Below are 26,232 nucleotides of genomic sequence, written 5' to 3' on the forward strand. Positions count from 1 at the left end.
TCTTGTGGACTAAAAAGTAGAAAATAACTATTTACATACATTTGATGACAAAAAACGTGGGTACGTTCACCATCAAATTTCCCGACCCATCTGCCCGACCCACGTTTTTTGTCATCAAAAAATCTTGAGCGACCAGGATTCGAACCTGGGTTGTCGCGGCCACAACGCGAAGTACTAACCACTATACGATCACGGCCAGCGCGCTCACATCGATTGGGGCCGAAGTAACTGTGTCTATAGGCCTCCAGTCTTGTCGGTATCTTTAGAAATCATGTCCTCAATTTTATGGTCCTTGGGGCGTAATTAAATTAGGCTAATTACGGTCTCTAATTGCTAGTTTTTATGATTGCATCTGAAATTGTTAGGCGAAAGTAACCTGCATGCCAAATTTCAGAACTATAGAACAATCAGAAGTGGGCTAATTTTCGATGTCAATTTTAACAACAAACACATCCACGCGAAGCTGAGTTAATAAAAACGTGTTAATAAAATACTTAAAAAAAACTTTTTAAAAAACCACGTTTTTCTTGTGGACTAAAAAGTAGAAAATAAAATTTTCTTTTGTGCTTCCTCGAGCTGTGCAGGTTCTTGTGATGACTGACAAAAAACGTGGGTACGTTCACCATCAAATTTCCCGACCCATCTGCCCGACCCACGTTTTCCCTATATAAAATGTATGACACTGTTACCGGAAAGGATATCTAACCATAGATAGTTTAGAGACAAACACAAAAACGCAAGATTTACCATATTTCACATCAGTAAGATTGCTAATTTTGCGAGAAAATTCTGAGCAGAGTATCTAAGAAAAGAAATAGGTGACTTCCTGATAGTAAAGCCAAGTCACAGCCATTTTTGTCTGATGTATTTTTTTGTCTGATAATTGCAGACATAACTAGTCATTTAATTTTTCGGAACCTAAAACGGCAACAGAGTGAAATCTAGTTTCTGATCTTTACACCCACATAAAGGCCTTTAGATACAAACTTGTCATGTTTTTGGAACAAGTACAGGCTAACAACTTGACACACTTTCAGCAGTGCAAGGTCTTTACGGCTGAAACAACCACGTCATTTACATACGAGATCATTAAAAACCTCTATCTGCAGTTTAGTAGTGGTTTTTTGACTTGGATTCATAAGCAGAAGATGTGAGACTGTTTCAAAGCCCATTTGAAGCAAATATGGCCAGTTGCAAAGGTGAACTGCAGCTGGAGGTCATTGAATTGCAAGAAAATGACTTCCTTAGAGACACGTTCAAAGAAGGGCAGATGGGTTTTCATACGTTTTTGCACAAGGAAGACTATCCTAACATTAAAACTTTTGCATCAAAGTACCTTTCAAATTTTCGAACAACATACGTGTGTGAACAAACATTTTCAAGAATGAAATACGTGAAGAACAATTTGAGAACAAGCGTGGACCTCGGGAGGTGGACACTTGAAATTTGTATATATTTCTATATATATATATAAATTATATTTCGTTGGGGGGGGGGGGGGGGGAGGGGCGGTAGACGTTCTTCCGGAGGGGGGGGGGGGGCGGTAGACGTTCTTCCGGAGGGGGGGGGGCGCCACGACCCTGAAGAGATGCCGTAAAGAAACTCTGGCCCCCGAACTGATATTTGATAGTTAATGCGGCCCTCGGGCTGAAAAGTTTGGAGACCCCTAGTCTATTGTTACAAATGCTAATTTACCGTCCGAGTCAGAATGAGTGTCTGTTATGTTGTACATGCAAAGGCGTAGCTAAGGTTAGCGCCAAAAGGGGTGGATAATTTTTTTAAAGCTTGTTTTAAGCTGCAGTTTTGAATTATAAACAGTATAATTTAAGAAAGGTAATGGCTAAGCGCCTTTAAATACTGATTTAACGGTTTTCTAACTTGATTATTAACTGTAAAACAAATACTCTTAAGAAACAGTGACCGGCGAAACCACTTTCCAGCTTTTTTCCAGAATTTACGCACGATTGGTGGGTCACTGAGCGTTACCACTTATCAAAAAAAAAAGAAGTTGAAATACAACTTTTTGTACGATTGTTTAACCGCACAATACGTTAGTGACTTATCAAGATATTGCAGGGGTAGGGGGCGCTTTTAGGCTTACTAAAATCGCAAAATTACACTGGATTTTGAGGTGAACAACCTTTAGCACTTCTTTAAGAAACTAATTGTACTAAAGTGCATTGTGCATATGTGTAATTTTATTTTTAAAAGTTAGAAAGCTGTTTAAGTGTATGTTACTTGTTTGTCCTTATTCTAACACATTTATAATCCAACTATGTACCATATCACAAAAATAGAACATAAAAGGCTGGTCTAAATAAATTAGCGCTTGCTACAAACCACCCTCTAACTCAGACATTTATAACCTTTTGTAAAAGGAAAACGCTTCCTAATGGGAATTTAATTGTGCGTAAAGTTTTAAGGAACGAAAATCATACACTGTAATTATTAAACATTTTCCGGACCGTCACACACACTAACACACACACACACACACACACATACACGCTTACACACACACACACGCTTATACACACACACACTGAAACACACTCGATTATACATACATATATATATGTATATATATATATATATATATATATATATATATAATCCTAATCCACTATCATAGAAATAGAAATGTAAGTGGCTCTTTAAAACTGGGACATTTTTAAATTGTAACTTTTGGCTCTTCCGTCTCAAAAGGTTGCCGACCCCTGGTATAGATTAACAGCGGAGCGGCTGCGGACTATGCTAAGTACGTGCCGTGGTGGAATCTAAACTGGACGATAGTTTAAGAAATTTTTTGATCTGTTGTCTACTTATAAAAACAAGAATAATTCTTGTAATAAAATTATATATATTTGTTTTGAATAAATTTAACTTTACCTTATAAAACTTCAGGGTTCCAACGTTTAATTTAAGTTATAATTTTATTTATTGCAAAATATACACATTTAAACAATATAGAAAATATTATATCTAATAATATTGTAAAACATTTTGAATTACAATTATTTTGAATGTTTCTTCCAGCATAAAATCTATAAAAATATATTTTTACAGGACTTTTAATTACTTAGTTGTGTAGTCTCCCCTGGTAATTTAAAATTTACAAATTGAAATAATTTTATACACATTTTTAAAAGTAAACATTTTTTTTTTTTAAACTTTCGACTTTTGCGTCAAACCGCAGCATCTAGGTTGTTGGCTGGTAAAATAATCGTATTTATGTATTTGTATATCATCGATACATTTAAAATAAATTGATTAAAACATGTGGAAGAACAGCTATAGATATGATTGCAAATGAAGAATGTTTGATTTGAAGTGTTTCATTGTACCGTGAACTAATTGTGTAGGTGAACTAATTTCATTTTAAAATAGCTACATTTTGTTTATCTTTAAGCGACTCAGTTTATGTTCAATAACTTTTATTTTATTTTAGTACGAAAAGTTTGTGAATGTTGTGTTAAAATCATTAACATTTAATTGCATGCTAATATCAAAATATTAATAATTTGTCCATAGTAAAAATTATTTACAAAGTTTTTACCATTCCATGTTAATTAAGTATTTGGCTTATTAAAATTATAGTCTGCCTGATAAGAGAGATAATGTAGTGAGTACGCATTTTGCTTTTGTAAAAAAAAATGTGTGACTAGTCACTAGGAGTTAGATATACGGGTAAGTCGTCGGGGTACTTGCACGTAATTTAAAAATATGTGACTTTGTCTACAGCAGGGGTCTCCAAACTTTTCAGTCCGAGGGCCACATTAACTATCAAATTTCAGTTCGGGGGCCAGTTTCTTCCAGGCATGTCGTGACTTTCTGAGCAAGTTCCTCAGCCAACTTCAACAAACGTTTTTTTTCCGCGGACAAAAAGATCTCCGCGGGCCGGATGAGAGGAGCTCGCGGGCCGTAGTTTGGAGACCCCTGACTTAGATCAACAATGTAACATCACCGGTGGGAACATTCAAAACCATAATCACTTAATTAGAGATATCATCCAGTACACATAAGAAAACAACATACAAGCATGCATACTTTATTTAGATCGGGAAAAGGCTTTTGATAGAGTAAAATCATCAGTTTGAAACTTCAGTGATTAGTTAAAGTTATAAAATTAAAAAAAAAAATAAAAAAATAAAAACATCTACCAACTAGAGTTTTACATCAATAATTTGAAACACATACATCTTCGTTCAATAATTAAACCTTTTCTTGTGAAAATTTCTTAGTGTTAATATCACACTTTGCTTTCCTATAGTCATGTTGTAATAATATAAACATGTACAGCATGGCATATAGTATTAGCGTGAGTTGTACGACAGCAATGTTGTAACATCATATAGTTGAATATTTTTTGTTAGTTACTTCCCATCTTAAAATATTAAATAAATAAGGGAAACCACTTTAAACTAGTACAGCAAAATAATTTAAAACTAATAACCCAGTTGTGGTAAAATGCTTTTGTAAATCATTGTTCATTTTATTAATTATTATTGTAGGAAAATAATATATAAAATGCAGCAAACTTTCTGGTGCTAATAGTTTATTGATTTTATAAAAAAAAGAGTTATATTTAATTAAAATAAAAACTTTCATTGTTTTAAATAACGGATATTTTATAAAAACAATTTTCTGAAGTTTAATCAATTGAAACTCACTCCAATCCTGTAATACAAAACGTTAAAATTAAAAACAAAATAAAAATTAATGGTATTTCTTTTTCGCTGGAAGGGGTGGGGCAGGGGTCGGCAACCTGCGGCTCGCGAGCCGCATGCGGCTCTTTTGATGTCAGGTGGCGACTCTCGAGTTCCATGCACAAATATGAGAAATTATTGTATCATTTTATTTTCAAAACCCATAAAAATATATAATACTGTAAAGAAACACAACTTTAAACATAATAAAAACACTAATCAGCGAACAATGAGAATAGGTGGGAGTAGAGAGTATTCGGACAGCTGACAGCCGCTTGGGCACCAAACCCAGCCCCCAGTGTTTCTTCTAGTGTTTTTTCTCCGGGGGGGGGGGGCACTTGAAATTTTCGGGGGGGGGGGGGGCGGTAGACTTTCTTCGGGGGGGGGGGGCGGACACTGTTAAAAGTATATATTTTCTATATAAATTATATAAATATCATTTCGTTCGGGGGGGGGGGGGGGGGGGGGCGGTAAAAATTTTTCGGGGAGGGGGGGGGGGGAAAGCCGTGCAATGCTTGCCCCTTCCCTAGTGCCGACTTTTTCCAATATCGTTAAATGGAGAATGTTGTATTATTCACAATGCATTTCCCTATCTGTCAGTAATCATTAATTTGACCTCAGTGACGTAGTTGTTTTAGTTATTAGCTTCCTTAGGCTGAGCTGGGTACAGGACGGTGGGGTACGAGTTTACCCAGCCTTCAGTGGGGGGAAGATAAGCCTGGTGAGAACCAAAGGACAGAAACGACCGATGCACGGTAATCAAACCGGCGTCCAAGCCAGTTAGTTAGAATTTACCGTTGTGTTGAGGCCTGTCTGGCTAATAGGAGACACCTCCTGAGCCCGTGATGTCCGTAAAGAAAAAAAAAATGTAAGAGTTTCTAAAGTGGATTGGGATAGTCGTGTAGTAATATTATTTGATAACTAAGTTTATCATAGCAGAGCTAGCTAAAAATAACTTAAACATGTTTCGTGCTAAACATTTGTATGTTTTTATATGAATACATATTATTTATATTTAAAGCTTTAAAAAAAAAATTATACTTAATTACCTAATCCTAATCAAATACCAAATATTGAAATAAAAATGTTAGTGGCTCTTTAAGAACTGGAAAATTTTGTAAATTTTAATTTTTGGCTCTTCCGCCTCAAAAGTTTGCCGAACCCTGGGGTGGGGTGATGGGTTATGGCTTCATAAGTGGAGTTAAATAAATATCAAAGTTAAGAAAATTTATTCTTTTTTATTTTTTTTAACAACTAATAGTTAAATCACATACTAATCACAAATATGCATTTTTATTGAAAAATAAAATTGTAGTTAGACGCTTTGTATTATATGTAAGTAAACCATCTTAAATGAATAAAATTACATGTCAGCAAAAAGTATTACTATTGTAAATCTACATCAGTCCTCACGAGACGATGATGAAAACCATAAAACTAAACACAACATGGCAAGGTAAACTGACGCTGTAAATTACATGTCTGAGACACACAAAAAAGTTGTTTAAAAGATTTTGTCAATGTATTAAAACCGGATCATTTAGTTTACCCAACCATACAACTAATTGCTAGACACAAGCACATTTCAAACTGACGGTATACTTAACAGGTAGACACACCTCTGTGATTACTGAACATACAATAAAAATTAAAACTTTACTCCTACAACCATACATGTTGTATATATGGCGTTGTGATTGATTACTTTTGTTGCCCTATTGTTTTTTTACAAGCTTTTACTTGACTTGCTTCCCCTTGCCAGTCTGTCTTCCTCATGTATGTTATGTCCTATCATTGGATTTTTGTTTTTGCTGCACTCACTTTTGTAAAGTCACTCTTGTTTCATTAAATATTTTATGTATATAATTATACCTGTCATTGTTTACTTACACTTAACAATTGGCAGTTGGGTTGTGAACTCACGATATACTAAACTTACAAGATATACTAAATTCCCGTTAAACTAAATTCATGATATAATAAACTCATGATATATACAATTTAAAATATACACAACATAAGATATACTACATTTACTATATACTAAATTCACAATCTACTAAACTCACGATATACTAAACATGAAAGTAAATGTTTTTCTTTATGTTTTACCATGTCTCTCTGCAGTCACCCATCATATCATGTACACACTTTCGATATCAGAAAAACATTGAATCCCCACCAAATGTAACCAGGCTTGAACATCAAAGCTAGCACACATTTAAGGTGTAAATGATCACAATTGGACAAATCATATCCACAGAAGAAAAACGAGTATTCGACGAATCGATCGAGACACCAGTGTTGCCTCTCTTTTATATATTTACCTCATTTTATTTCCTCTTATTTTAATTATTTTTCTGTTGTTACAAACAAACAAGTAATCACATACCCGTGTTCCCACCTCTTGTCTTTTCATTACAAACGTTTGCAAGCATCGTTGTAATCCAACTAGCAACATCACCAGGCAGGCACTAGATTGGAATCTACACGGAAATAGAAAATTAGGTAGGCATATACAAGCTAGGAAAATATCAGTTGTCGATGAAACAGAAGCAGTCGGTATATCAAGGACCTAACTTGGAAGAATCACCCACAACCGGTGATGATGGAGTAGTGTGGTTGCGTCACTTTGTACCGCAATGAATGATGACGATTATAATTGGATATTTCACGGGAATCCAAAGCACAAAACGTTTCCACTAGCTCAGGTACATAAAATGTTTTTTTTTAGTATTCTAAATTGTATTTTTAGCTTCAAATATTTTTGTAGCTAATGTATCGTTAAACACTAGGGCGACAACTAACGACAAATCACATGTCTATTCAGGGGCGGAACTACCATACCGCCAGACCCCGCAATGCGGGGGGGCCCAGGACGTTTAGGGGCCCAGTTCCGACCAAAAAACAATGATTTTTTTTTTCAAAAATTATGTTTTTCATGCATCTTGAAAGTGGATTTGTAAAAAAAAAAAAAAAAAAAAAAAAAAACAAAAAAAAAAAAAAAAAAAAACAGGTCTACTATAGCAGAGATTGTTGCGTAGAAAAATATTTTGAAATCTACAAAAGCTATAGTTTGAAAGGTAGGCAAACATCCACACTAATTCCATGACTTACTGCCCTACTTTAAAATAGGTATGCCCACGAAGCTCATTTAAATAGTTTTGTACTATGTATATTAAAAAGCAATTGATTCTCTGAATTGTTATTTAAATAAGACGTACTAAACAATGATATAGCTATAAAAATCAATGTTTTCAAAATTGATATTATATAAGCCAAAAATGAAAAAAATAAACATAACGCGAGAAACCATTCACGAATCAAGCTTACGACTTTATATATTTTTGACCAGCATTTCTAGTAGTGATTGTGACTAGTTCTAGCCCAAGATGAGTTAGGACTACATTTGTCTGGTTTGTTATCTCAGAATGGTTATATATTGCAATGAAGTAGACTTAATTACTCAGTAGGATATAGGTTATATATTTATATATATATATATATATATATATATATATATATATATATATATATATATATATATATATATATATATATATATGTATGTATATATATATATATATATATATATATATATATATATATATATAGGGGGCCCTAATTTTTTCTTTGCGGGGGAGCCTTTTTTTTCTAGTTCCGCCACTGTGTCTATTGTGTTTTTGACATACTTAGAATGCCCATGAACTAAACCTAAGAGACCTGTCTTACTTTAACAAACGAACGAAGCCGTTTTTTGTGGTACTCAAAATTGTATTTTTAGCTTTAAATATGTTATAGCTCATGTATCATGGGGACACATCACTTAAAAAAACGACACATCACATTTCTAGCAGTTATGCTTTTATATGACATTAAAACACACGCCTGTACATAAATAATTTGAATAACTATATACTAAACCTACGAGACCAAACACATGAACCTACCCGTCCTAACCATAGCCCTTGTGGTTGATGTTTCACTATCTGCCATCTCAACATTACGAGTATCAAAATAATAACTAACGGTTACCAAAGTAATGGATGTCTTGCGGCTAAACGTATGCAACGAACGACACCAACAATACAGTAAGTTGTTCTTACAATAATAAGAAGATATTTATATTTGATGTTTTTATTTTTAAATTTTTAAAGTGATCTAACTTTAATAAATGAGGTTTTTATCGTCAAGGGCATATAGGTAGGGTGTGTGTGTGTAGGTGGGGGGGATAGAGGGGGGGAGGGGTATAGAACGAGATAAAAACTGACAAAAATGTAGGCTATTTCAAAGTAGTGAAAATATAGTTTTCAGGCATTTTATCATTGGCTAAATTCATCCCTAAGTTCACTTTAAGATGTAACACTTAAACGTAGGCTCTCAGATTCAAAAGTGTGGTAAAGTTAGGGAAGTTGCGAGCGGGTAACTATGTACAGAGTCGCTTTTTGTCATCGGAGATTCAGTTTAAATTGTTCTGTGTGTCGATTGATTCATCGTCATATATACTTTCGTCTACTCGTTCGCAAACGTATAGGCCCTACGTTAGGTAAACGCATACATTTTAATGAATTATAATATTTGTAACATGTATATACATATAGGCCTATATACTATGTAATAGCCTAGGTAATATGTTATTATATGTTTATTTCTGTCTTCGGTTCTCACCAGGCTTATCTTCCACCCAACTGAACGCAGGGTAAACGTGTACCCCACCGGCTCAAACGTAGGAAGCTAATAACTAATGGAGAGATTCAGGGTGCCGAAACCGTATACTATTGCCGAGGCGCTGGAGGACACCCTTTTTTTTTTTATTTAGTCATCGATTATAGTAGCCCTTTATATCCCTAGTGTATGGCGCTCATTACAACAAGTATATGGTAAATACAAATAGTAGCTGCAGTGAGGTTAATACAATTAGTAATAAAACATATAGTGTTAGTTACCTCACAAGTTAAAGACAGTTACAAGTACTATGACAATCGTTTTCCCGTTTGTCCAATATAAGGGATGTTGCATCGCCTGCACTGGATGACGTAAACTACGTTGCGGGACTACTGTTGAAGTGATTTTTAATCGTGTACATGTTGTAGGTCGAACTAGTCAAATACCTAAGTATTGTATCGAAATCAAATACTCGTCAATAATTAATTTAATTAATTGTCCCGTTGAAAAAACATCCAACAACTTACTCCCAACTGGCTTTTATTCACTCTCTTGTACGGTTAACACCGGCTCAAACAATACTCATTAGCTAGACATCCGATAGGAAAAAAATAAATAAACTTTCTCTTGCCCGTGTTACAAATCAGCAGACCTGTATTTCGACAAAGTTTTATCTTCCTTTCCCAGTTCTGGACCTCCAAATCATCTAACTTGCTCTTGAGATCTATGAACTTAGCGCTCCACAAATGTTTGGTTTTCAAATTTAATTTGAAGCGAACCAGCATCAATTCCAAATAGCTCAAAGTTAATCTAATTTGTTTTTGTGTTGAGAGAATCTACTATGATCGTCAGAGTAGTTGCATTCCTTTTGAATTGCTCAAATCTCTCAGTGAACCCATCCTTTATTTTGTTTACAGAAATGCTTCAGTGATTGATGCTAATAGTAGCGTTGGTTTTATCATGATATTTTTTTTAAGTTTTAAAAAATGTACCGCTTTACAGATCTTCAACAAAATGAAGTAATTTTTTTTTTCGTTTTCCTTTCCGTGCAGTTTCAGATTTAGTTTGTTTAGTTACTTTGTGATCTCCACCATGAAGTTGAATGTTGCAACTTGGGATAGACAAGTTAATAGGAAGTTAATAGGAAGTACATTGAAATATGGCGTAACTAAATATTCTAATAGAATAGCGAGTGTTTATTGTTTATGTTTATTATTTTATCGTTCATTAGGGTCGTCCATAAATGACGTCACACTCGTAGGGGGTAGGGGGGTCCGTAATTTTGTTACGAGGAGGGGGGGTTCAGATGGTGCGACGTCACCTTTTTGCATTATAAAAAAGCAATGTTAGAAAACGAATTTTTGACGTTATTTTGCGTTTTAGAAAACTGTTTTAATGCATTGCAATAGGAATTGATTAAAATACTATATTTTGACAGAGTTCAGACAAGAATTTGGACAAATATCGATGTTTTAAGAAAATGCAACTGCAATTTTGAGGGGGTCGTAGGCTGAAGTGTGACGTCATTTTGGGGGGGGGGGTCTGGCTTTTTGTGACGATGTGTGACGGAGGGGAGTGGAGAGGTAAAAATCGTCAAAAAAGCGTGACGTAATTTATGGTCGACGCCATTACCGAGTGTTGCAGCACAATATTTTTTGAGTTTTGAACATAAAACAATACAATTAATAATATGTGTATATGGAGCTGAAGAGCCGCATCTCGACATCAAAGAGCCGCAAGAGGCTCGCGAGCCGCAGGTTGCCGCCCCTGGTATAAACTAGTATAAAGAAACTAAAGCAAGTTCCACCCAAGGGAGTTAACTTTTAAAATAAAATAAAAAAAACACACTAATCAAACACTGTAAATTAAGAACATTCAACTGATTGATAATATACAAGCATTATATAGCAAATGATAAATCTTAGTTTTATATTTTACTACAATATGATTCTTTTTAAAAATGGTTTACAATTTATAAATATTAATTAATTATAAGTCATATTATTATGTATTGCTATTTGATATAAGTTGAATCACCTCTTTCTTATGTTATCAGCAACAAATTCAGTATTTTTCTAATTTTGGATCCCCGTTCGGGGACAAGAAATAAAGATGCATCGGTACTTGGACTCACGAGCCAAGTCAGGATGTAGGAGATACGAGCTGCCTTAGAAGCAATACACCCTTGGTTTAAAAGAATAAGTTGAACAATGGTTAGGGGTGGGTTCATAGATACAAAGTCGATCGAAATGGGGAGGGGGAGAGTGGGGGGACATGGTTCTACAATTTAAACAAAGGCTAAGATTGATTTTTTTTTTACCTAAACGATTAAGCAGTTAGTGAGCGTAACAGAGAGTGAATAAAGGGCATCTGTCGGGTAAATTATTGAATTTTTTCATGTGCAAAACAAGACGTCGTATGTAACTGTCTACTTAAAATGATATGCAATGAGTAAAATGATCTAGGAGTTAGTTTTATTTAAATATACTACTTAAATAATCTTACAGCACATATTGTGTTTTCATGTTGATGTAAATTTTTAATATACATTACAATCAAAATACTGATACAAACGTAACTCATGATGTAAATGTAATACATGCCCATGTTGTCGACATTTGGTCAGGTCTAGATGTAGTAGCTCCCCATGTTATCGACATCAGGTCAGATTTTAATATTACCTAGATATAATTATATTATTGTGTTTGCAATGCTGATTCAGAAATACCTAATCCTTCTCAAATATCAAAATATTGAAAAAAAAAGAATGTTAGTGGCTCTTTAAAACTGGGCATTTTTGAAAATTGTAACTTTTGGCTGTACAGTCTCAAAAGGTTGCCGGCCCTTACGTTAGACTAAATGTATCTGTACCTGTGCCTACCAAATGTACTACACTATGAATACATGAGGCTACAGTCGAGTTATAAAATAAGCCTCTCTGAAGATTATTATTTAGACAACTTAATTAAGAGTTATACTTCCCTTTTTAACACATCAATTTAACATTGCGATGGTCTTATGTTTCTATATTAAACTTCAGACAACATCGCCTGATGAAGCTTTAAACATACAGCCCTTGGTTCCATTATGTACAGCTATGATGTGGATGTCCGTTAGGTTATATCTTATCATGTCAGAGAAAAAGGGCCCATCTGTTGTCTTTTATATATTAGGTAGTCAAGTTTAGATTCTAGAATACATAACGGTATGTTACATATTATTGTGTTTTAATGTTGCTGTAAATACTTTAAGATGCATTATACATACAGTGATACAAGACTGATACAAGCGTAGCGCATTATTCATTTGTAGCACATGTTCATGTTGTCGATATTAAGTCGAGTCTAAATGTAGCAGGCTATAGATGTTATCGACATCAGGTCAGATTTTAAGATTAACTAGAAGTATCTTTGGTTTACTATGCTAATTAAAAATTCAAAATCTTTATTGGATACAAATATAATACTGTCACTATACTGGTAGGGTTGATACCGGAATATTAATAGTTATATTATTTAATTTTCAAAATTCGCAACAAATATTATACTGTAAAAAACTCAACTTTAAACAGGATAAAAACACTCGTCAGAGAACAGTGAGCAGAGGTGGAGTAGAGAGTATACGGACAGTTCAGAGTTTCTTCCAGATAGCCTTTCGGGATATATATAAAATAAGATACCCCGGAAATATTAGCCCGCTTCCCCCCCCCCCCTGCCCCGAAAATTTGAAGTGCCCCCTCTCCCGGTAGAAAAAAATCTGGAAGAAACACTGCAGCCGCTAGGGCACCAGGCCCAGCCCCACAGCCGTGCTGTAGCTGTAGCCAACCCCGTGACAACAATTCCATGCTTGCCACTGCAGAAGTGTCGACTTTTTCGAATATAGTTAAATGTGTAATGTTATTTTATTCAGAAAGCATGTCATTATCTGTCAGCAATCATCAATTTGACCTCAGTGACGTAGCTTTTTTTAGTTATTAGCTTCCTACTGTTGAGCCAGGTACTGGACGCTGGGGTACAAGCTGACCCTGCGTTCAGTGGGGTGGAGGATAAGCCTGGTGAGACCCAAAAGCGACCTGTACCCAGTAATCAAACAGATACCCAAGCCCGTTAATCGGTGATATACGGAAAGAAAGAAAAATATAGTTAACAGCTTCCAAAGTGGATTGCGATAGTCCTATAGTTATATTATTTGATTACTAAGTTCATTATTCTGGAGAAACGTGTAAGTTTTTATATTAATAAATATTATTTCATATTTAAGGGTTTTTATTTTAAATAAACAAATACAATTAATTTACCTAATCTTAATCAAATACTAAATATTGAAATAAAAACGTTAGTGGCTCTTTAGAAACTGGAAAATTTTGAAAATTGTAGCTATTGGCTCTCCGTCTGGAAAGGTTGCCGACCCCTGATATAAACTTTTGCTAGTTAGTAATCTCAAGTATAATATCCCATCTCAATTTAATTAGATATTGTAGTTAGTTATTTGTTTTAAATTTAAAGTAAGTTAAATTATTAATAAAATCAATAGAGTAGAACGGACAACATCAGCATATAAAAGGTTAAACTTTATATTGTCGTTTTGATAATTAACGACACACTGATTTGTTGTTTCTTTTTATTTAAAATAAATGAATTAATTTTTTTTTACATTTCAAGAATATTAATGTAAGTTGTCTACTATTATCAATTCAAATCTTCGAATGGGAAGTAACTACAACAATTGTAAGATTTTATTTTGTTTTAAGTTTAACAATATAATTTGAATATAACAGTTTACTAAATTATCGCATTCAATGTTAAATAACAATATGTATATAAACATTTCTTAAAGTCTATATTTATAAAATAAACGAGGTTGTTCATTTGTAAACAGTTCATTAACTCTTTGTAAATCAGAGACCGCGGTTTATGGGATGAGGCAAAATACAATTGACAAATGGGAAATCGAACTTTCGAAGTAGAGTTCCATATGATGTCATTAAAATTTGACAAATGTTTAAGAAATATGAAATAAAGCCAGTTGCGGAGCCAGAAAAGAAGGGCCACCCCGCAATTTTTTTAGCCCCCCCCCCCCCATATATATATATATATATATATATATATATATATATATGAAATATATATGAAATATATATGAAATATATATATATATATATATATATATATATATATATATATATATATATATATGTATATATATATATATATATATATATATATATATATATATATATATATATATATATATATATATATATATATACAATCCCAAAATACGAACATAGGATACTCATTGCTGGCCTGTTCGGGATTTGAAAAACATCAATTTTAAAAAAGTCAACACCATGTCATGTGTGTAGAATCTAATTGAATTAGTGTGTTTTGTGAAAATCAGTTTTGATTAGCTTTTGATAGAAGCCCACTCCTCGTCGGTCAAAATAATATAAAACATGAAAGCTTTGTTTAAGTAATGGTGTCTCGTGTTATGTTTATTTTTAGTTTTTTTTTGTATTTATATCATTAATTTTTTAAATATTGTTGATTTAATCACTTCTTTTTTATGCAATGTCATTTTTTTGTAATTACTTATAAAAATAATAATAATTAAGAGAAGTAATTGCTTTTTAATTTGTTTAGTACAAATCTATTAAAAAGAGCTTATGATCACCCCTACTTGACCCATTTTTTTAAAAAAGGGAAATAAGTCATGGAAGTGGTTTGAACGTTTGCTTATCTTTGATAAGTTAAACTGTAGGAGAAATACTCGGCTTTCACTGTGGTTTAATAAAAAAAAAGGGAAATAGAATATAAAAGAGCGTGGGGTGGTGTCTATAGAATAAAGATAATCCAACCGCAGCTACTGTAATTTTTTACAAAACAACCATCAAGTCAAAAATGAAAGAAAATTTACTTTTTTTTAAACTATAAAAATATTTATTATGGTCGGCTCTGGGCCCCTAAATGACGTGGGCCCCCGCATTGCGGGGTCTGGCGGCACTGTAGTTCCGCCCCTGAATAAAGCATTAACATAGTAACTGTAACAGCATTTTAGAATCTGATTGAACATTTATTTATTTTATTTTTTCATTGAAACAAAACCTGCATTGCATAACGGCTGCCCTGAACTTTGTATAGTATTTTAAATGGAAAGTAATGTTGAAGGTTAAATTCAACGGTAAAATACAATTGGACAGTGCGAAAATAAAGAAATATGTATTGTTGTACAACTTCAGGTTGATGAGTTCTGGGAATAAGAAGTGACAGAAATGTAGAGCGACAGCAGGGACACAACTCACATGACAGAACAGCGAAATCACTAACATGGGACACAACTCACATGATAGAACAGAGAGATCACTAACATGGGACACAACTCACATGACAGAACAGCGAAATCACTAACATGGGACACAACTCACATGATAGAACAGAGAGATCACTAACATGGGACACAACTCACATGATAGAACAGAGATATCACTAACATGGGACACAACTCACATGATAGAACATAGAGATCACTAACATGGGACACAACTCACATGACAGAACAGAGAAATCACTAACATGGGACACAACTCACATGATAGAACAGAGAAATCACTAACATGGGACACAACTCACATGATAGAACAGAGAGATCACTAACATGGGACACAACTCACATGATAGAACAGAGAGATCACTAACATGGGACACAACTCACATGATAGAACAGAGAGATCACTAACATGGGACACAACTCACATGATAGAACAGAGAAATCACTAACATGGGACACAACTCACATGACAGAACAGAGAAATCACTAACATGGGACACAACTCACATGATAGAACAGAGAAATCACTAACATGGGACACAACTCACATGACAGAACAGAGAAATCACTAACATGGGACACAACTCACATGATAGAACAGAGAAATCACTAACATGGGACACAACTCACATGACAGAACAGAGAGATCACTAACATGGGACACAACTCACATGATATAACAGAGAAATCACTAACATGGGACACAACTCACATGATAGAACAGAGAAATCACTAACATGGGATACAACTCACATGATAGAACAGAGAAATCACTAACATGGGACACAACTCAAATGACAGAAAAGAGAAATCACTAACATGGGACACAACTCACATGATAGAACAGAGAAATCACTAACATGGGACACAACTCACATGATAGAACAGAGAAATCACTAACATGGGACACAACTCACATGACAGAAAAGAGAAATCACTAACATGGGACACAACTCACATGATAGAACAGAGAGATCACTAACATGGGACACAACTCACATGACAGAACAGAGAGATCACTAACATGGGACACAACTCACATGACAGAACAGAGAAATCACTAACATGGGACACAACTCACATGACAGAACAGAGAGATCACTAACATGGGACACAACTCACATGATAGAACAGAAAAATCACTAACATGGGACACAACTCACATGATAGAACAGAGAGATCACTAACATGGCTTTAACTATCCGGACGACCAAGAAGTTTAACTTTGATGGTGTTTTGGTCGCGGCGTTTCTGAGAGGCTGACGGAACTTGGGGGATGAAACAAGTTGTGTGGCGAAAAATGTGAAGCAGATGAAGATGAGGGGATAGCAGACGTAAGGGTAGACGAGGTTGTGAAATGTCAGCGTGGTTTTGACATCCGGGGATTCACAGAACATCAAGCCTTGGGTACAGAGGATGGGGAGGTGAAGGATCAAGTTCACAATGGAGATCCCGAACAAGGAGTAGTACGTACGTCGGAAGGTGAAGGTTGTTTTGAACTGCAAGGGGAAGGTCACCAAACAGCAGTGGGGTATGGTGATGTAGGTCACGAAGAGAAAAGTGGAGTCTTTGAAAGAGATGGTGTACCAGAGGATGAGGTTACGTGACCACAGCGTCTTGTGGTAGATGATGTAGAGGGTGATGTTGCCGTCTGTGTGGATAGAGCCGATGATGGTGAAGAAGAGATCGTAGAGGGACAAGGCGAATAACGACACAAACAGGACGTCTACGAGGCCGATCTTGAAGAAGACGATGACATTGATGCCGTTGTTGACGGCATTCAGGAAGTGGGCAATGAACCCTAGTAGAACCACAAGCAGGAACGCGATGCCTGACCTTTCGTAGCCCAGGTCAACGACCGCTCTCACAGGCGGTGTTGTAGTCGAGATGTTAAACGCTTTGTGATTGGACATCTTTTACGATTGGGTACATATACGACACAAAAATGTGTTTGTTCTTTACTTAACGAAGATGAAGTATTTACTCTTATATAAATTATACTAAGATCAATTATATTTGCTCTTTAATTATCCTCAGCGGAAAGAGATAGGCACACTCGTCGTTAAATAATTATTTTCAGATATGAAAATTTAAAATCAGATTAATGCAATTAGTTTAACCTTGATGCTTATGTCTACGCACCGATAGTTCGATCGACAGTTAATTAAAAATTACACTAATTACACTTTGTTCATACATCAGTAAAGTCATACAATTCTTTTTGATGAATAAACATTGAGGTTAACTTAATTAGTTCGCCTGAACTAAAATAAAAATTGTAGAGTAAAAATCGAATTTTCTTCTTTTTTTGTTGTTTGATTCGTACATGTAATTAAGGTTGTGTGGTGAAGCCTGTGATTAAACTTCGATTCGCACTGGCTGTTTTTCTTTCCTTTTTTTTCTTTCCTTTTTTTTCTTTCTTTAAGATTAATAACTGTAAGGTGTTTTCTTTCCTTTTTTGTTAGACTTAGTGTTAGACTTTTTATATTGAGAAAATCCATATTTTAGAAATATTTATTTCGTTTAGAAATGAATAGTATTGTTATGCTATAAGCATTTTGAAATTGAAAGACTTGGTTACTGGTGTTGGATTTCTAAAAAAATTGTTTATAGGGTAAACAAAAACGCATAGAATATTGTATTTATTATGTATAGACCTACCACATATCACCAAAAACAACATTACATTTTACAAATGAATTAAGAGTTGAAGTTTTAGAGCTGAAGTTATATGATCAAATAGAGGAAGTTATTTTGTTTCAAACTTTAGGTGTTCTGTACAGTAGCATCACAAGGCGGGAGTGTGGTGCACACTCAATGACAGGATAGTGACGCCCTTAGTCTGTATAAAAATACAATCGAACTAGGGGTTTGTTCTTATACTTGTACCCGTGTTTGGAAGATCGAACTCAATCCGTCACTGTATTCATCTTTTGATTGCGTATACCGACGCGACTAGACGCTAAGGCCCCCCCCCCCAATAAAGTCTGCCGCCACCCCCCCCCCCCCCCCCGAACGAAATGAAATGTATATAGAAAATATATACTTTTAACAGTGCCCGCCCCCTCCCACCCTCGAAAAAAGTCTATCGCCCCCTTCCCAAGTGTCACCCCGCCCCTTCGCTAACGATAAAACGTGTACAATAATATAATACTTCTACTAGTAATTTAGAGTTTCTCCCTGTACATTATGATGAAGGTCTATTACTTTAATAACTAATTAAATTTACTTAAAAAGCTGACCTTTTCATAACAATTTGCTATATTTCGTTTTGGTGTCACCCGGCACAGTGGTAAATATGCTCTATCGAGTAATACCGCACATAAATATATAGCCGCAACTACAGAATGGCTTGTTTGGTCTAGGGATTGTCTCGTTGGACAAGAGGCCCCTTAATACTTAATCGTGTTGTATTAATGTATATTATTGTTATTGACTGGTTACCAATACTTGGCTCAGTGAAAAGGGTTTAACAATATGAGTCAATAATTAACTCAGTGCAAAGATTTGACAATTAGTTACATTTTAATACATGAAGTTAACATAGAGTAATTGACATAATTGCAACGTTTTAACGTAGTCAGATTAGCCTGAAAGGGGCGACTGGTCTCCAGGGCGGCGTGGTCACACTTGCTCACACACAGACCTCTGTAGCGTCTAGTCTTTAGCCCCAAGCTGGTCGGCTGTAAATACATTTGACAATCTTCCTAACATCTGTGTGATATACACATTCATTTAGACTTCTGACACATAGAATTTTACTATTGTTACAAAGATAGTACTAGATTTACATTAGCCTGACATAGGACCTACCATAAATATTACTAAAAAATATCATTTTTATGCATACATTGTTTTATACACATTCCATACTTATCGATTACTATATAACAGTACAGTTAATAAAAATAAGTTTTCAATTACCTTCAAATGAAGCCACACAATCCTCTACACACGTTGCCAAAAAGTGAGTTAAATTTCTCGGTAGAGATCAAATGCCGTAGCACCAAAATGAGTATAATTTTATGATGGAAAGTGCCTTATCATCAAAATAAGTATAATATTATAACGGCAAGTGCCTTAGCACACAAAAAACGCATAGGCTACCTCCGAAGAGGGGAGAAGGTAGAGTGACCGGACTGTGGCGTCCCTACCCTACAGGTCACATGAGTTAGGCTCCGCCCTCGTGACCGCAGTCTGAGGTCGAGGCCCGGTCAGCCTTACAATACCGCTGGACTCAGGTCCAGGTGTGTACCGTTACCTGTGGGGTAGCAAGAAGGGGGGAGAGGTGGAGACACCATGATAGATATTTATAATCTATCATAACAGGCACTGACTTACATACTGATTATGTGTATTTATAAAATTATTTAAAATGCGTAGAACAATTCTAATAGAAATAGTGTATGTTCAAACAAAGTAATTGTATTAATAACCTAAACATTAATAATTAAGTAGAAACAGTAATTACTTGTATTATTAGTCAATAACATAATTCATGCATAGATGTACAATTAGTGATACCGCAAGGATAATTATTATTATTTTAGAGGAAGTCGCATTTTTTTAATTGGAAGATTATCTTCTTAGTTATATATAAAAATTAAAATTGACTTGTCACCGATTTGCTTAAGTAAGTTACCTAGACAGACAAAGAGATGGACTGCCATTTTTAAGTAATTTGGGAAAGGGGGGGGGGAGCCGTTATTTCGCAGAGTAAAATAAAATATTTTATTTATTAGGCAAATATTTATAAGCTAAAAACTAGAACCCTTTATTATTTGGATTAGGTATATATAAGGGGTCGGAGTGGTCGAGTCGGTAAAGCTCATGGTTGCTAAACCGAAAAGTCTCGACAGCAACTCTTCTAGGAGAAAAAACTCCAAAAACTAAAACTGCTGCCTTGTAGTTAGTTCTTAATGTTACAAAGTACAAAGGCTATGAAAGCAAAATATCAAAAAGAAAAGCAGGCTGACATCGGAGAAGATATATATATATATCATCAATATATTTTAAACAAATTGATTAAAAAAAACATGTGGAAGAACAGCTATGTTTGAAAATGAAGAATGTTTGGTTTGAAGTGTTTCATTGTACCGAAAATGTTCCGGCTTCTTATAATATTTACAATATTTGTTTTCTTTATACCCACATTTCTTTCATCTATACTTAAAAGCCCTAACCCCACTCAAACCACCATGCCGATAAAAACAATCCATTGAATCATCATTTAATTACAATATTTGCATTTTCCGGTTTAAAATCGAAATTGTAATTAGGCGTTTTGTATTATGTAAACCATCTAAAATGAAGGAGAGTCAGAAGGATATTGTGATTATTAATCTGTATCATTCCTCACAAGCCGATGATGAAAACTGTAATACTCAATTGAACATGACAAGGCAAACTGACGCTGTAAAAAAAAAAAAAAAAAAAAAAACAAGTAGGGATATTTCTGACAATTTAACATTAAAAAAGGGAAAAAAATACCCTTCTGTCATTGAATCGTCCTTTATTTACACTTTTACATTTGAATATAATTTAATTGTAAAATAAGTAAATGTTGAGATTGCTAAACAATCTGTCACTGTTAAAACCATGTTAGAAGATTTGGGTATGGATGAGGATGAAGATGAACCTGTTCCACTACCTAATGTTAATGCTGCTATATTAAAGAAGGTAATTCAATGGTGTACCTTCCATCGGGATGACCCTCCACCAACTGAAGATGATGAAAACAAAGAAAAAAAAAGATGATGTTTGCTCCTGGGATGCAGAATTTCTTAAAGTTGACCAGGGCACCTTGTTTGAGTTGATTTTGGCAGCCAACTACTTAGATATCAAAGGCTTGCTTGGTGTAATAAACTATTAGCACTAGAAAGACTGCTACATTTTAAATATTATTTTGTTACAAGAATAATAAATACAATGAACAAGGATTTACAACATTGTTTTACTACAACTGAGGTATCGGGGTATCGGTTTTATATAATTTTGATATAATAGTTCAAAATGGTTTCCCTTATGTATTATAAAATATTTAGATGGGAAGTAACTAATAAAAAAAAATAACTCTATCCAGTTACAGCATTGCCATAGTACAACGCACGCTAATACTATACGTCAGGGGTCGGCAACCTTTTAAGACGAAAGAGCCAAAAGTTACAATTCTCACAATTTTCCAGTTATTAAAGAGCAACTAACATTTTTATTATAAAATTTGATTATTTGATTAGTACTACGTAAATAAATGTGATTTTTGTTATTTAAAATAAATAGCTATACATATGAAATAATATTTATTCATATAAAAACATACACATGTTTCGCAATAATAATGAGTTAACATAATACATAATATAACTATAGGACTATCCCAATCCACTTGAGAAGAAGTTAACTTTTTTTTTCTTTCTTTAAAGTAAAGACATCCCCACCCCACCGCCCTGTACCCGGCTCAACAGTTGGGAGTTAATAGCTTAAAAGACAACTACGTCACTCAGGTCGAATTAATGATTACTTACTCATAGGGAAATACATATATATATATATATATATATATATATATATATATATATATATATATATATATATATATGTATATATATATATATATATATATATATATATATATATATATATATATATATATATATATATATGTGTCATTGTTTACTTACACTTAACAATTGGCAGTCGGGATGTAAACTCACGATAAACTAAACTCACGAGATATACTACATTTACGATAAACAAAATTCACGATAAAATAAATTCATGATATATTAAACTAACAATATGCTTAACGTACGGTACACTACATTTACTTTATACTAAATTCACAATCTACTAAACTCACGATATACTAAACATGAAATAATATGTTTTTCTTCATGTTTTACCATGTCTCTCTGCTTGTTAAAAATTGAAAGCGATGCAAAAATTTAAATGCCAGTTTTTTAAAAATACGAATATTATTTTTGTTTCAATATAAAGTGTCATCAAACACTGTGTGAGAGTCCTTGGTACGTCTCTGGTTCTCTTTTCTCAACGTTATGCCAACTACTACCCTCAGTAAGTCTATATTAAAATATCTGATCCAGTCCCTGACGTTATCCAAGCATCCTCTCTTTTGTCTCTACCGTCTTCTTCCGCTGGCATCGTTCCCTGTAAATATCTTTTAAAAAACGTTGATTCGTTTTCCGTGTTCACAACATATTTCCTTATTTAGCCTTGAGCATGTATTCGAATCTTCAAAACACACCTATCGCAAATGGTGTATAAATAAACTACATGAAAATAAACACACATATCTTTTCGTAGATTGAGTGTCTACGCCTGGCGTCAATGTGAGAAGACTAGCATGACTCTTTACAGACTATGAAATCATTCTTTTGAAATTCGAAAAATGCATTTAATAAAAAGTCTCTGGATTTGAACTCGTGACTTCTCACATCTTTCTTCTTCTTCGTTCTTAATTGAGAATATGGTGGAGGATTCAGACAACAATTCCAACTTCGTGAACAAACTGGACTGTGGTCTCCAGATCAGCAAGTGCCCCATATAATTTTTCTCTGAGTTGGGTAGACAGGGGCCAGTGTCTGGCTCGTGCCTGGCTATACAAATAACATTTCTCACATCTGAAGCTAAGATCAACGAGCTTTGATCAACACCGAGAGTGAACTACTGTATATAATCAAGGGGAACTACTATAATAATACACTGACAGATCTAAGCTTTGTTATCTCGCTTTATACAACTTTAGTAGAGAGACTAATCAATACGGTGATTTTTTAATATTTTCAAAACAATATTTTCTCTTCAACTTTTCAGCAATCATTACACTTCATCTGATTATCTTGTTTAATTAACAAATACGAAGTAACTAAAGCAGATTTAGAATAATTTTAATTAAAGTTTAACAATATAATGTGAATGCAATTTAAAAAAAAAATTCTTTTAGCTTTTTAATATTAAATAACGTTAGGTATATACATACATTTTAAAGTATGTATTTATGCAATGGAGTAAGTTGCTCATCTGCATTCATTTAATTAAATCTTTGTACATCTGACAATGTTCTTTTTTTGTGAAAAACATTCAATAAAATATCGATGGTTTTAACACAAACTCCACAAAGGTCTAGTCCTAAACTAAAAATAAAAGTTATAGAACTGAAACGCTTTGAGATAAAAAAAAAATTAGACACTTTTAAGATAAAAAAAAAAAAAATTTTCAATTAAAGCAGAATTTAACGCAACCCACTTAGTTAAACACCAAGTAATTGTCAACTATTTTTAAGTTTTTAGTTCTCACACTGTTTTAAACAGTATAGTATTTGAAACTATAACGTTTAAGTGTGTTAAACACATACATCCCAACAAATTAAAACATGTCTAATATATATATACATATATATATATATATATATATATATATATATATATATATATATATATATATATATATATATATATATATATATATATGTGTGTGTGTGTGTGTATACGTATACATAGTATTTAACAGCCTAGGCAATATTTATTTATGTGTTTATTTAATATGTTGTGATTACATGCAAAAATGTAAAGTTAATTTTTTTTTAAATATTGTCTTTTTTTTAAACGCATTAAAGCTTCTTCCATTTGCAAATTTTAAATTACCAGGGGAGGTCACACAACTAAGTTTTTAAAGTCTTGTAAATAGCAATAGCTTTATTTGTTATACAATCATTTTTGCTAACAAATTGTTTATAGACTTATTTTTTTATGAAACACAGAGTAACTTTTTATGACATTCTGTTTGCAATATATATATATTTTTATTTAAAAAACACATTTTTTTCAAATTGATCTCATGCACTCTATTGTTGTGATATCTAATTTCGGTTTTCTGATGCTTTCCAAAATCTGTAACGGACAGCCGAATACATTTCTTGTAGTGCTCCATCCAAACGCCTACCTTCTATTCATCCCACCGCAGAGGCGTAGCGACCCTTCCCGGCGCCCGTGGACGAACTTTCAATTAGGCGCCCCACTCGGGAGTAAATTTTCAATTTGCATCCCACCCCCCTCTCAAACTGCAAAAATGCAGATAAATTGACACTTTTATTTGTTTTTATAACCCATTTTGGCGCCCACTAAGGTCGGCGCCCGGGGACATTTATTCCCCCCCTCCCCCCCCCCATCGCTACGCCTCTAACACACCGTCACCAGCCCTGCATTATATTTGGTAGACCGTGTATCACGTCCACAAGGAGGAGGAGATGGGGGGGGGGGGGGGGGTCGAATAAAGTAGACTTTGGTGGTCGAATGGTAGGTTGGAGGTCATTCTGGCCGTCCACATGTTGGACCGCGGAAAAAAACAACACACTGCGTTTCAAGTTAATTTTTAAACATGCAAACAACTGAAACATTGGTTTAAGAGGCAACTAAATCCAGGTTCTTAACAGGGACCAATCGCATTAGTGATTATTCTACGGACCTCTACATTTCCTATTTGATCTATGCATGAGATCTCTTAGTCATCTTTCATTCATCGCTCCTGGATCAGTCTCTCGATGTCTGCGAACATTTTATTATTGCTCAGATGCAAACATCTTAATTTACATGAACTTACACAATAATTAAAAGCATTCCTGAAGATAATGAACGTGGGATCTAAAACTAAAAATACACCCGTATATAGATCTACCCATTTAAAAATATTCAACTACACTTTTTTTTTCTCTTTAAATTTTGCATTTGGTTTCACCCCCAACACTGGGTGATAGCTTTAAAGTGTTAACAGTTAAAATTGACGATGTGTATCTATTGTCGGTTATGAATAAAGCTGCTTATTCTATATTTAGCAGATATAATCCCCTCTTCCCCTAGTGGGGATTGTTATTTTGCATTTAAAAGATTGTTTTACTGTAATTAACCATTAATTTAACAGGAAATAATAGCTTGACGATGTGTATCTATTGTCGGTTATTAATATAGCTGCTTTTTCGATATTTAACAGATGTAATCCCCTCTCCCCCTAGTAGGGGTTGTTAATTTTTATTTAAAATAGCTTATGTTACTGTAATTACTGTAATTACTGTAATTTTACTGTAATTTTCTACCATTAACATAACAACCTACTGTTAAGTAAATTCAAATAGTGACATATAAATCTTGCCTTCATTTTTATGCTTTGTTAACATTTTTAACGAGTTATTATCAGTAACGAATAACTTAATTGTAGATTTAATTATCGTTACAGCGCGGGTTGGAAGTGGATATTACCTCCCACTCCAAGGTGGGTATACGCTCCCACTTTATAGTGAGTATAAGCTCCCACTTCACGGTGAGAATAAGCTCCAACTTCACTGTACATATAATTTATTTCTTCACGGTGGTGATGAGCTCCCACTTCATGGTATGGATAAGCTCCCACTTCAGGGTGAGAATAAGCTCCCACTTCAGGGTGAGAATAAGCTCCCACTTTACGGTGAGAATAAGCTCCCACTTCACGGTGAGAATAAGCTCTAAATTCACCTAGGGGATGC

General features: G+C 34.2%; 1 protein-coding gene and 1 pseudogene across 1 annotated transcript; one reads left to right on the forward strand and one right to left on the reverse strand.

Moving 5' to 3' along the window:
- Positions 1-16,840: 16,840 nt before the first annotated feature.
- On the reverse strand, positions 16,841-17,611 carry LOC131947601 (uncharacterized). Its single transcript, XM_059308839.1, has one exon. The coding sequence runs from the start codon at positions 17,609-17,611 to the stop codon at positions 16,841-16,843; it is 771 nt and encodes a 256-aa protein (XP_059164822.1).
- A 2,017-nt stretch (positions 17,612-19,628) lies between these two features.
- Positions 19,629-21,570, forward strand: LOC131947602 (S-phase kinase-associated protein 1-like; annotated as a pseudogene).
- Positions 21,571-26,232: the final 4,662 nt, after the last annotated feature.

Source organism: Physella acuta, unplaced genomic scaffold (assembly GCF_028476545.2).
Source record: "Physella acuta isolate Inbredline_101_S28 unplaced genomic scaffold, ASM2847654v3 ptg000600l, whole genome shotgun sequence".
In the NCBI taxonomy this organism is placed as follows: Eukaryota; Metazoa; Mollusca; class Gastropoda; family Physidae; genus Physella; species Physella acuta.

What these genes read in the sequence shown, in the direction of transcription:
- LOC131947601 (XM_059308839.1), bottom strand. Translation starts at nt 17,611, where the DNA reads ATGTCCAATCACAAAGCGTTTAACATCTCGACTACAACACCGCCTGTG.